Source organism: Delphinus delphis, chromosome 19 (assembly GCF_949987515.2).
Source record: "Delphinus delphis chromosome 19, mDelDel1.2, whole genome shotgun sequence".
NCBI classification, from domain to species: domain Eukaryota; kingdom Metazoa; phylum Chordata; class Mammalia; order Artiodactyla; family Delphinidae; genus Delphinus; species Delphinus delphis.
In genome coordinates, this window is record NC_082701.1 from 20593213 (window position 1) to 20606312 (window position 13100).

The window sequence follows — 13100 nt, forward strand, 5'->3', positions numbered from 1 at the left end:
AATTTTCTTTATGTTATGCCCCATTTCCTTTCCACAAGCTAAATTAACTCCCCCCGCAAACGTGCTCAGTTTTAGAGAACCAATTCAAGAATACTGAGACTGTTTTCATTTTTCTGTTACTTTACAGAGAGCCTGACACTTCTACTAGATCAACAACAATAGGAGAAAAGCGTTTATCAAATATTTGCATAATTGATTAGAAACCCGGGCTATCCGTGGCTTCCGGAAAAAAAAAGGAGCTCTGTATCTTTAAGGCTCCATGGAGCTGTCTCTGCGCGCGATGCAGACAGTGCAGGTTCTGCGGCAGAGACTCATCCTATCGATAAGGTTCTGATAGCCAAGGTGGAGGATGGGAAAAGAATGGAGCTGTCCCAGCTACTCAATGAGATCAGGGCAAACTATGAAAAGCTCCTCACCAGAAATCAGATAGAGACCGTGCTCTCAACAAGGATCCAGGTAATGATTTCATACAGACAGGCATCTTCCAGGATAAGGAGACAATCCATGTCTATCCAATTCCTGTCTCGGCCTCTCTGAGGTACAGTATTTCCTTTTCAATGCAGCATATACTGGGGAAGGAATTTAGGTTTTACTGCAAAGTGACTGGGACTACAGGGGGAAAGGCTGTGATTATTCCTGTTAAATAACCATTAAATGAATGTTGATTGATACATTTGATTTTTATATAAATCATGAGGTTACTATCATTAACAAAACACGGAATCAACATACAATAAAATGGTGCACTCTAATCTCTTTTAGACATCCTACAGGAAGGAACATTTCAGATACCCTTCGAAGCTATTATGGAGTTATTTATAGAGATAATATAAATAACATCTTTAAAATGACAAGCTTTATAGTAAGATTTATTAGCTTCCACACTTGGCAAGATAAACCTAAGTAAAATATTTCTAAAAGGTTTCTATCATTTTTTAATGAGTTCAATTTTATACCAGATTGTTATAAATAGAAATCATCTGAGTATGTGAACATGGCATTCAGAAACAATGATATAAATTGGGACAATCAAAATTGCCAAATCGAAAATGACTTTCTACTTCAATTACAGGTTTTTGCTTTTGTACTAAAAGATGAGAAATGTTTATTTCTAATACTAAGCATGCAATATTTAAGTATTTTTTTATAAGAGAGTCAAGTTAAATAAGAGCTAAATCCTAATTTCATAGACTTACTTTGTTTTAAAATGACAAGCACCTTTAGTAATAAATTAAGGTCTCATCTCTAAACAAATGAATAAACAACTCTTTTAGAAACAAGGATTCAGAAATTCAGGGTTTTTGTTTTTTTTTTTTTTTTTGGTTTACCTATCATATCTGAGTACAAGTTCTATTCCAAGCACCCAAGCACAGCAAAGAGTTTACTTAAGAACATACCCAAAAGGGAAAAAATATTGTTGGGAAATCATAGGACATTACTGCATGCAATTCATTTTTAGTGACAACATACATTTAACTTCTGGGTAACATTTTCGGTCTTCATAAAGAGTTATCAGCATCGTAGATGAAGCAAATTCACTGGGATATTTGATTTAAGTGTTGGAATAGTTCACTCACCTTTTACAAAGAGAAGAAAACAATTAACAGATGGCAATTTCTAAAAATTATAAGCCAAATAAACATTTTATTTTGCAATAATAGAAATACAAGTTATTTAGTTTACAAGTCATTATGCTGAAGTGAATAAAGTGAAAAAGCAAGACTACAGTAAGTTTTGTTTCATCTTCTTAACATAAAACTACTTTAGGGGATGTTTTTTCAAAGAATTTAGAAAATCAACTGGAATAAATTCAAGGAAGCCTGATTACTTATTTATTACAAAATAAACATAAGCTAATTTAGTTATTTACTGCTGTATAACAAACCACTCCACAACTTGGTGGATTAAAACAATTGTATTGTCTTTCACGATGCTGTGGCTTGACTGGGTTCAGTGGGGGTTATTCTTCTGCTGCACATGACATTGGCTAGGACTTCAGTCATCTTGGGGCAAAACTAGGTTGGGACATCCAAGGTGGCTCACTCCTGTGTCTGGCACCTTGGCAGGGCATTTCTGGAAGGCTGGCTCAGCTGAGACAACTGGGCCTGTTTCTCTCCATCTGGCCTCTCTACATGACCTCTGCAACAGGGTAACCAGATCTCTTACATGTTGGCCCAGAGCTCCCAAAATCATAGGAGTGGAAGTCATCAGGGCTTCCTAAGGCTTAGGCCTAGAACTGGCACTTCAGCTATATTCTACTGGCTAAAACAAGACACAGGTTATCCCAGATTCAGTGTGGAAGAGGACCAAACAAGGACATGAATTTGGGGAGGTGTGATTCATGGGGAGCCATCTTCGGAATCTAGCTACCACACATGCCTAGCTGCCAGCTCCTCACTCAACATCCAAGAGACCAGCATTTTTATGCTCTTCTATTTCCAAAATTCTTGTCATCCTCTTTTGTAGTTGCTCTGATATGTGTTGCTGCTTGGCTTTGCCAACTTAACACTAAGAATAAGTGATACAACAAACCAAAAGAAATGAATGAATTTTGTTGTCTAATACCTCGCGCTAAACTTTATTGACTTTCATTTAATCCAATATTTCCTTTTAAAAAAAATCTATTGGGCTTCCCTGGTGGCGCAGTGGTTGAGAGTCCACCTGCCGATGCAGGGGATGCGGGTTCGTGCCCCGGTCCGGGAAGTGCAGTAGGAGCAATGTATGCAATTGATTGCAGTATTTTGAAGCAAAAATTAGAACTTCTTAATGTATTTATAAAAATGCATTTTAAAATGTAAAAAATTTAATTTGGTGGTACAATAGATTTTTATTTATTTATTTTCTGTACGCGGGCCTCTCACTGTTGTGGCCTCTCCCGTTGTGGAGCACAGGCTCCGGAGAAGCAGGCTAAGTGGCCATGGCTCACGGGCCCAGCCGCTTTGCGGCATGTGGGATCTTCCCAGACCGGGGCAGGAACCCGAGTCCCCTGCATCGGCAGGCGGACTCTCAACCACTGCGCGCCCTAACATGCCTTCTAAGAAAGGTAAATCAACAATGGGTTCTCTTAATACAGAAGTCTATTATAGAATCTCTAATGGCTATGATAACTTAACTCTCTAAATGATTCATAATACACTTTCTAGCAGTATTGTAAATTATCCTGTAAATTATTGTAAAGTATCCTGTCCATACCCAGTCCTAGAAATGATCGATTTAGGATATATAGCTGTTTATCTGCTTTTATGAAGCAGCCTACAAGAAAATATGGGAGGGTGGGCAGTAGCTAATTTTCTATCTTTCTTCCTTAATGATAACATAAACAACAGAAAGTTAAGAATCAGAGGTCTCAGGACTTCCCTGGCAGTCCAGTGGTTAAGACTTCGCCTTCCAATTCAGTGGGTGTGGGTTCAATCCCTGGTTGGGGAGCTAAGATCTCACATGCCTTGCGGCCAAAAAACCAAAACATAAAACAGAAGCAATATTAACAAATTCAATAAAGACTTAAAAAAAATGGTCCACATCAAAAAATTAAATAAAATAAAAAAGAATCAGAGGTCTCAAACTTAGGTCCTGCAAACTTACTTCTCATTAAATGTATTTTTCTACATTTCATAGACTGTCATGGTAGGAAAAGAATTTTGAGGTTCATTTTACATCCTAGAAAACTGAGGCTGAGAGTGCAATTGACTCGCTCATGAACTTAATTAATTAGTAACGGAGCACCAAGCAGAACACACATTGGTAATTTAAAAATTTAAAGAAAAAACTATTTGATTCCTGTACTATTTTTCTATAACTGCTTTTAAATGTCTCACTTTCAAGAGTGCTTTTGTTGTTGTTGTTGTTGTTATTGTTGTTGTTGGCTTTCTTCTAGTTGGAGGAAGATCTAAGCAAAAAAATGGACAAAGATGAAGAGGCTTTAAAGGCGGCTCAAGCAGAACTCAAGGAAGCCCGACGCCAGTGGCATCACCTGCAAGTGGAAATTGAATCTCTCCATGCTGTGGTGAGAATCATCTCAAAAGCAACTGGCTCATTGAATCCCCAGATGTTATCTGATTAAGAGAGGGAAAGGAATAATGTCCATTACTGGCCAGTGAGAAACTGAAAATCAGACCACTGAATTCCATCCATGGACCTAGTTCAACTACTGCCCTGCCTCCATCATGGCAATAACTATTATCAATTCACTCAAGGTTTATTCACACCTTTAAAAATGAAATAACCCTCGCTTATCACCCTGGGGTTCTCTAATTGTTAGAGTAGGGGAATAGAGTCTTTGTCATTATCCAAAGTCATAACAGTGGGGAGTCTTATCCATACCACTGAGAATTCTAATAGAAAAATATTTAAACACTTTCTGAAAATGCCTTTTATAAGCAGTCTGCTCTGGCTTTGATATTTAATATTCTATATTTTTCAATATTTAAGAAATCAAATAAATTAGGGTGATAATAAACTAATCACACTGCAGATTTTTTTTTGGACATAAGAATTATCACAGGATTCCTTTGAAATAGTAAGCTCTCTAGCTGTAAATAGAAAATACAACTTTTTAAAATTTGGGTCATACCTAAAGCTGTAAGGAAACACCTCTTGCATAAGGGCTGTACAATTATTGCAACCTTTTTAAGAAAGAAGAGAACTCAATAGAACAAAGACATTGCAAATCAGATTTCAGAAACACAGTTAGTTTCCCTGATTCACTGATGAAGATCTGTACAAAACAGGAAAGGGGCCTTGAAAACTCCCTACATGCCAGTGAACAACATTACCAGACGCAGCTGCAAGACCTAGAGGCAGTGATTGAAGGACTAGAAAAAGAGCTACAGGAAGTAAGGCGCGGCATCGAAAAGCAGCTTCAAGAGCATGAGATGCTCCTCAACACGAAGATGAGGCTAGAACAAGAAATCGCAACTTATCGCCGCCTCCTGGAAAAGGAAGAAATCAGGTACCTAATTCCATACAGTGAATGACCAGAAATACAGAGCCATTTATGTCACTGACATAGAGAAATTAAATCTAAAACCCATCATCACCAAGGCATGCTCACGGGGTTCCTACCACAAAACAGGATTACTAGGCACTGCAAAAAATATGTGGGAGAACTATTTCCAGCCTCCCAAAATTATGAACAGAGTAGCCAAAGTCAGGGACATTAGCTACAACAAAGAGCACAGCAAGCCTAGAACAAAACGTAAACAATTCTCTATCGCTACAAAAATGACCTTCCTTAACTTTCTCACTTTCCTGGCCATTCACCCCTTTTAGAATTAGTCAGTGCCTTCTATGGACCACCCACAAAGAAAGTTTGAAAAATTCACACATTACCACATTTCCCCTCCCACAAGGGCCCACTCCCAACACACATCAAACACCAAAATAATAATAACCATTATTATAACCATAATAATAATAATAATGTTATTATTATTATTATAGTACAACCACGGAAAGCAATGTTGTTCTGAGTACATGATTTGAAAGATTTCCAGATATCCTGGTAACGAAAGGTATCAAAAGAGGAATTCTTATTAATTCACATAATTTCATAATCTGCAATCACTTATAAGGTCATATGGCTTTCGGCACAGCACAATGTACAATTTTCCATGTTCCCATAAAAAGAAAACCTTTATTCCTGCTTACTTCAGAATTCTGAGTCCTCTATAAAACTGGATGAAACTACTTTCACCTATAATAAATCTCGACATTTACTAAATCTTTGAAAAACATAAATTGAATTAAAAATATGCCACTTACTAGCTAAGTGATGCTGGGAAAGTTACTGAATCTTTCTGTTCCTCAGTTTTCTCATCTATAAAATGGGAATAATATTGCCTACCTCAAAATTGCTGAGGATTAAATGAATTGTTTGTAAAGTGCTTAAAACAGTGCTATGTAAATATATATATAGCTATATACATGTAATTTATTCATTATGAAATAAAATGGTTGTAAATTTTATTTAATGCCTAATCATTCAAGATGTTGATAAAGTGGTCTTTAACATTCCTTTAATACAATTTTTAAAATTTTATCATGCTATATTTAAGATACACAGGTATCTTAAATTTATTTAAGATAAATATACAAAGTATCAAGAAAAATATAATGAACTCCCATGTTTAAGAAGTGAAACATTTACAATGTTATTGAAGTCCCCCCCAATCCCCACCCACAGCACCTAAACCACACCCCCACCAATCTCATTCTCTTCCCTCAGTCTAACCTGGCTCCTGGATCTGATGCTTATGTCTCATTAGTCTCATTATATATCCCTAAGCAAAATGTGAAATTGTTTTGCATGTTTTTTAACCTTGATAAAATTAGCTACAATGTATCTTTCTTTCCCCACTCAATGTTATACTTGGGAGATTGTTCCCTACAGATAGAGTATACCCTTAGTTCACTAATTTTCACTGCTAAGTAGTATTTCCTTTGTATGACTATACTACAATTTATCCATTCTCTTATTTGTGAGCATTTGTTTCAATTACATGCTAATACAATGTTGCTCCTATAATTCTTTCCAATTTCAGATATTATGGTTGCATCCAAGGTGGGAAAAAAGAACAAAAACCTACCACAAGTAGAGTTGGTTTTGTTTTACCTTCAGGTGAGTTTCTGATATAAGTTAACTAACTTAAAAAGTGAAGTGCCTGTTTATAGGGATTATAAATAAATACTCTAAAGTAGCAAAAACAAGCAATATTTGAATAAAGTTTGACATACAAATTGACTGTGAATAGTACTTCAACATTGTAATTTAATATTTCATAAATAATATTTTCACAGCCATTATAAATGAAATATCTTTTTCAACAAAAGTCCCACAGAAGTATGAGAACGAAAAAGTGGAAACAGTGACCAAACAAGCAATATTAAATGGAAATGTCGTGAAAGAAAGCACTGAAGCTCATGGCACTATTCAGTAAGTAAAAAATTTTGACTAACAGTGAACATATGCCAAAAAAATTAACTTCAATTGAGTAATCTCAGCAATCTTTGAACGTTTCCAAACATAATTTTATATATTGTGATTTTTAACCTGACATGAATAAATATACATAAACAAAAACTCAGATGAAGTACTCTATTCTTAATGGACCATTTTTCCAAAAATATAACCAAAACATGAGAATTCCATAGAATCAGTTAGACATTTTATTAATATGATTTTTAAAGAATATAAATAATAAATGCCACAATGTAAATTATAATTTAAAATGTAAATATAAATTACATTTCTTGATTTATTTTTCATATACAATACATATTACATGTTTTTTACTATAGCCATACTTCTTCATATAGAAAGATTTATTTTATCATTTCAGGACAGAGAAAGTGGATGAAGTTATTAAAGAATGGGAAGGTTCCTTCTTTAAAGATAACCCTCGATTAAGGAAAAAATCTGTTTCTCTTCGATTTGATCTTCATTTAGCAGCCACTGATGAAGGGTGTTTACAGACTAAGCAGGATAATCTACCAGATATAGAAGTCAGGCTTATCATGAGAAGATCATGCAGTATCCCCTCTATCAAACCTCCATCAGCAGCTAATTAATCCAAAGACAGTATTTGACTTGATGTGAAAATGACATTAGGTTGGACCAAGGTAGGCCTGCTGACCACCTTCTGTCCCAAAATGTAAGTTACTAAGTATGTATGTTATGACCAATGTATGACTCTTCAGAAAAAAAAAAGGGGGGGGGGACAAAATGTCTCTGAATCTAATTATAGCTGTATTTTTTGGACAGAGGGAGCGTAAACTCAGAAATTTAGTACAGTTTCTATTTTATTTATTCTCCAAATAGTCTTCTTTTTCCCTTGAAATTTTTATCAGAGACTGTAAGCATTAAGATGGTTTAGTTAAGCCTTTGAAATTTCACTCAGTGTCTGAACATTCTAAGGAAAATGGAATAGTCTGTTTAAATATGACTGTACTATGTTAAGAACCACACTGAGTTATTCATCATTATTCCATGACTGGTTATATCTAAAAAGATTTTTCTACTTAAAAAAAGAAAGCAATTATAAATGAACCTTTAAAGAGGACTATTCACTTAACCAAATGTTTCCCTTTTGAGATAATAATTTGCACAGGTAGAAAAATAAAAGTTATTTTCTGTAAGATGTTTTGAGCAAACTATAGAACACACCCCAGGGCTAATTTGATGATTAAATTAATCTTCATCTGAAAGTTTTTTGTAATCATTATCTGATTTCCAGAGAGTTAACTTTATTCTAAGAACTTGAAAGTTTGTGTCCTCCCCCACAAAAAAATCAGAAGTCCAGCTGCACAAAAAGAACATGAAAGCTAGTTACTCCAATTACTAGAACAGTTAATCCAACCTCTTACCATCCCAACTTTTCCATCTGTAAAGTTAAATGTGATTAATTTGAGTCTCTGATGCAAGCATTAAAGACACTCTATAAAGTATTATAAATATTTCTTGCGAACATTTATGTGAATTAAGATAACAGTATTGTTCAAACATTTATGTGAATTAAGATAACAGTATTGTTATCTAAGCTAAGAGTATTTGCAGGATTTATGTTTTTAAATTGTTCAAACTCCAATAAATATGGATAGAAAATATATTTGTGAATAAGTCAAGTATTGTTGCAAAGTTTTTTAAACAACCTAATTTGTTTAATACAGGTATATTTAAAGACCTTAAATAATAAATACCTGTTTTAAAACATTAGATATTTATAGGCTATCAATTTTTTTCTAAGCAGAAAAAAACATTGAGTACAACTCACCATACTTTTTTCCCAGCTAAAGTATCATCTAAGGGCTACAGCTGTTAGCATATTAATACAGCCTTTACAACTCTCCCTCTCTCTCTCTCTTCTTTCTTTCAACCAAAAAAAAAAAAGTATATTTTAACCAGAAGAAAATTATGTTAAATAATCTTTAACATAATACAGGGAATCACATTTAAATTTTCTTTTGATTACATCATATTTCTTTTAGCCTGGCTTATTCTGTTTAGTGAAAGGGATGATTTTGTTTTGTCAAGGATACAACAGCATGTTAAGTGCTTATTCTTGCATAAGCATCTGACCTAAAATACATCCTACACATAAAAATGTTTTCATTCAATATTAGTTAAATGCTACTAACTTTATTAAAGCTTTGGAAATGCAATCGTATAAGCTATTGTACTAAAGTTACTGTACTAAGTAACAGTATCATAAATAAAGAAATATATCTAGTGTAATCTATACGCAGTGTCGAAAACTTAGTACTGGGCATCATGAATGTAACTGCTTGTTATAGTAATTCCACTATGTAGCTATTGTGTGTATTACATGTACATTTTAAAATACAGTACTTGAATTTATAACAGAGTTTTATTTGCTTTGGGGCATTTTAAATTGGGATATGAATTTACCAAAGTAAATGATACCACTACAATAAAAAAAAAAAAGTTGAAACATGAACTACAAACCTGCATTGTATTTGAGTTTGATACATTGTTTTGAGTTTAATTGTTCCAATATTGTTAGCTCAATTGGGGGATGAAGAAAACTGTAAACAAGGTGCACAAAAGCACAATTTTTATACTTTTTTTAACAACAGAAAAATTAAGAAGAGTATATTCTAATGGTATATTCTAATTAAAAAATAAAAATAATCCCATGATCCTGGGAAAAGTATAACAGGAGCCACCATTTGCAGAGTGCTCGCTCTACTCCTGGCCCTGTACTCAGCATCTTCGTACACAATCTCTAATTCTTACAACAATCCCACAGATGAATATTATCCTCACTTGATGGATGAATAGAAATGAATATTCTTCAATCTCTCTAAAATGGTTCAAATGCACCCTTCCATAACAAAATACAAAAGTAAATAATAATTCCAGTTACCAACAATTGCAGGATATCAGCCCTGGGACTGTCAGTAATGACCCATGTAACCAGGAAGGAATCACTTAAATTCCCTAGGCCTCAATTTTCACACCTGAAAATTAAGAGAAAGATGGTGGTTGATCAGAACTCCTATGCTGCCTACCTCACAGAAATGTTTGAAATGATATACATGTGAAAATATCTGGCAAAGCACTACTCAAATATACAGTACTATTTGGATGAAAATGGTCACTGGGAGAGAAGAATTTGTGAGGACAATCATAGCTGACGATGAGTAAGTAATAGTTCAAACACAACAGGTAAAGAGAATTTTTTAAATTCTTCAATTACTGCCAGAAGAGTTATTCTTTCCCAGTGAGTTATCCAGTTTGACCTGTTCTACCATGATAGTTTAAAGTACAAAATGTTCTCCAAAGTAAAAAAAAAAAAAAAAAGTTTAAAATAATTTGAAAGTTTCCAATGGAATCATGTTATGGTACATGGGCCAAAAAATAAACTTCAGTTAAATAATATGTATACACACATTACTCAAATTAGCAACACATGAAATGAAAGGAAAGTCTGTGCACAGGGTAGAATTTAGTTCTATGTTTATAAGTTATGGCCATCATGTACACATAGATTGCCAACATTCATGGGCATACTACAAAGAAACATTTTGAAATAAGGTGTATGTGCAAACCAGTACAAGCCTTTTCCAGTTTCCCTCACCCATTTAGACCCTAGACCAGGACTGGCAAACTTTGTAAAAGCCCACATAGCAATTATTTTAGGTTTTTCGCGCCATAGAATCCCTGTAGCAACTATACAACTCTGCCCTTATAGCTGAAAGCAGCTGCTACATAAATAATATGTAAATAAGTGGGCATGGCTGTGTCCTAATAAAACTACAAAAACAGAAGCCAGCTCAGTCCTGGCCTGCACCTGCAGTTTGCTGTCACCTGCCCTGGACCCTCAAATAAGGCCTGTGGATGACAGACCATACCCCAGGTTCTCCAGGACCATTCTGTTTTCAAACACTTTCATCCTTTTCCACACCATGTGTCAAAGTTCATGTCCCAAATCCCCAGGTATTTTGAAGGTAATGCAGAAGGCTGTAAAAACAAACCATACTTTGTCGAAGTCTACAAAACCTCGTGAATCACTCAGACCTGGAAATCTTCCGGGCTTCAATATTTCACAACAATTTCTAGTGATAGCAACTGAATAGTCATAACTTCTGCCTTCACAGAAACAGCTGAGAAAACTAGCTTATTTCACCATTTTTCCTAGAGCCAGAATTTTTTTTTTTAATATCCAGACTTTATAAGCTATTTGGCTCAGACAGAGTTCTGTTCTCCCTTTCCCTATTTTAAGGGGGAAAAAATCCATTGAAAAAAGCTTCATTAGAACAAACTACAGACAAATTGCATGGTTCAGTGTTTGGTTCAAAATATTTTTTGAGTCACAGAACTCTTTGGAAATCTGTTAAACTCCAAACCCTCTATCTGGGGGTTAAAAAAAAAAGCATCTAAAAATTGTGTACAATTTTAAAGCGTTATATAGGAATAAACCTCCTAGAAGCAATTCGCACAGACTACTAGGTGTCCAAGGACTATGGGTTTTTCCTTGTTCTCTCCCATTTTGTCCTCTTTCTTCCTTCCCACTCATGGTTCTCATTCTACCCCTAATTGTGTCCCTCCCAGCTTCTTCCCACACTACTATAGAAAGAAATCAAAGAGACCTGGGCTTCACTCCCAGCTTAATCACTTACTAGTTTTGACTTCCCTGCCTGGAGCGGGGGAAGAAGTATCTCAAGGAAATATGAGCAGTGTCAGAGAGGAAAGCAGGCCAAGTTCCTGAATCTTGCTGCCAGAAAGAAAACTAAACTACTTGGTCCTAAGACTATCACTGTGGTCTACTATAAGGCGCCTGCAAGGGCTCCCAATGACTTCACAGTTACATGTAGCTGAACAGTCATGTTAATGATGCATACCACGTTTTCCAGGAATAATCACCATTCCAAAAGTCTGTCCTGCAGTTCCCATAAATATCCCTGTCCATGCAAGATCATATGTGCTGATGGTTGCTTGGGGAAAAATCAACAGCAACTCAGTGTAAGTTGAATCCACTCTTCAGTCTTTTTTTTTTTTTTTTTTGGCGGTCCGCGGGCCTCTCACTGTTGTGGCCTCTCCCTTTGCAGAGCACAGGCTCCGGACGCGCAGGCTCAGCGGCCATGGCTCACGGGCCCAGCCGCTCCGCGGCATGTGGGATCTTCCCAGACCAGGGCACGAACCCATGTCCCCTGCATCGGCAGGCGGACTCTCAACCATTGCGCCACCAGGGAAGCCCACACTCTTCAGTCTTAATCTCTAGGGCTTTCTCTCTTTTATCTTCCCTATATTCCTCCTTTCTTAATTCTGCAAATCTTTGGAGCACAGAAGGAGCCAAAGGGAAGAAAATGAGATAGCCATTCATTTATTCACTCCACAAATAAGAGCACCTGAATGGGCACTGCTCCAGATGTCAAAAGCCCCCCACTCAAGGAGCTTTCATCCCGATGGGAAGAAAAAGACAATAAGCACATAACAAATAGAGGATGTTAGGTGGTGATAAATACTGTAGAAAAAAAACAAAGTACAAACCATGAATGGAGGTTGGGGAATGCGATGCAGTTTTAAATAGGTCAGGAAAAACCTACTGAGAAGGTGCCGACATCTGAGTAAAGACCAGGAGGTGAGAAAGTGTATCAATGTCACTACTCCTCCGAGATCCCCTCCTTTCCTTTACCACCATTTTTGTGCCACTCTGTTCGCACTACAGTGTGCTTTGTTCCTAACACCCGGCACCTGCAGCTTTTCTGCAGAAGACTGCCTAGAGATGACACAACCCAGCACCTGCCCCAGCACCGCACTTGCCCAGACCCCCACCATGAAAGCCAGAGATAGTAGGTTCTGGGCTTCCCTGCTGAGGCATTTGTGTATCTTACATTAATCTGTATCTCTGATGCATATATATATATATATATACATATATATATATATATATATACACACACATGCCTTTTTTTTTTTTTTTTTGCTCCTCTACGTGGCTTGCAGGATCTTAGTTCCCCGACCAGGGATGAACCCGGGCCCCCTGCAGTGGAAGCACGGAGTCCTAACCACTGGACCGCCAGGGAATTCCCTGATGCCTATATATTTTTAAAAAGCAATTTCGTATACATTATCTCAAGCA

The 13100-nt window shown here is 36.1% G+C and overlaps 1 protein-coding gene across 2 annotated transcripts; it reads left to right on the forward strand.

Annotated features, from left to right (window-relative positions):
* Positions 1 to 287: 287 nt before the first annotated feature.
* Positions 288 to 9568, forward strand: KRT222 (keratin 222). Of its 2 annotated transcripts, none has more exons than XM_059997127.1 (6): positions 288 to 456; positions 3875 to 4003; positions 4728 to 4948; positions 6540 to 6616; positions 6796 to 6931; positions 7338 to 9568. In XM_059997127.1, the coding sequence occupies exons 1-6, from the start codon at positions 361 to 363 to the stop codon at positions 7564 to 7566; spliced, it is 888 nt and encodes a 295-aa protein (XP_059853110.1). In that variant the 5' UTR covers positions 288 to 360; the 3' UTR covers positions 7567 to 9568. The 2 variants fall into 2 exon arrangements, with proteins under 2 accessions (XP_059853110.1, XP_059853111.1); XM_059997128.1 differs by having other exon boundaries at positions 345 to 538.
* Positions 9569 to 13100: the final 3532 nt, after the last annotated feature.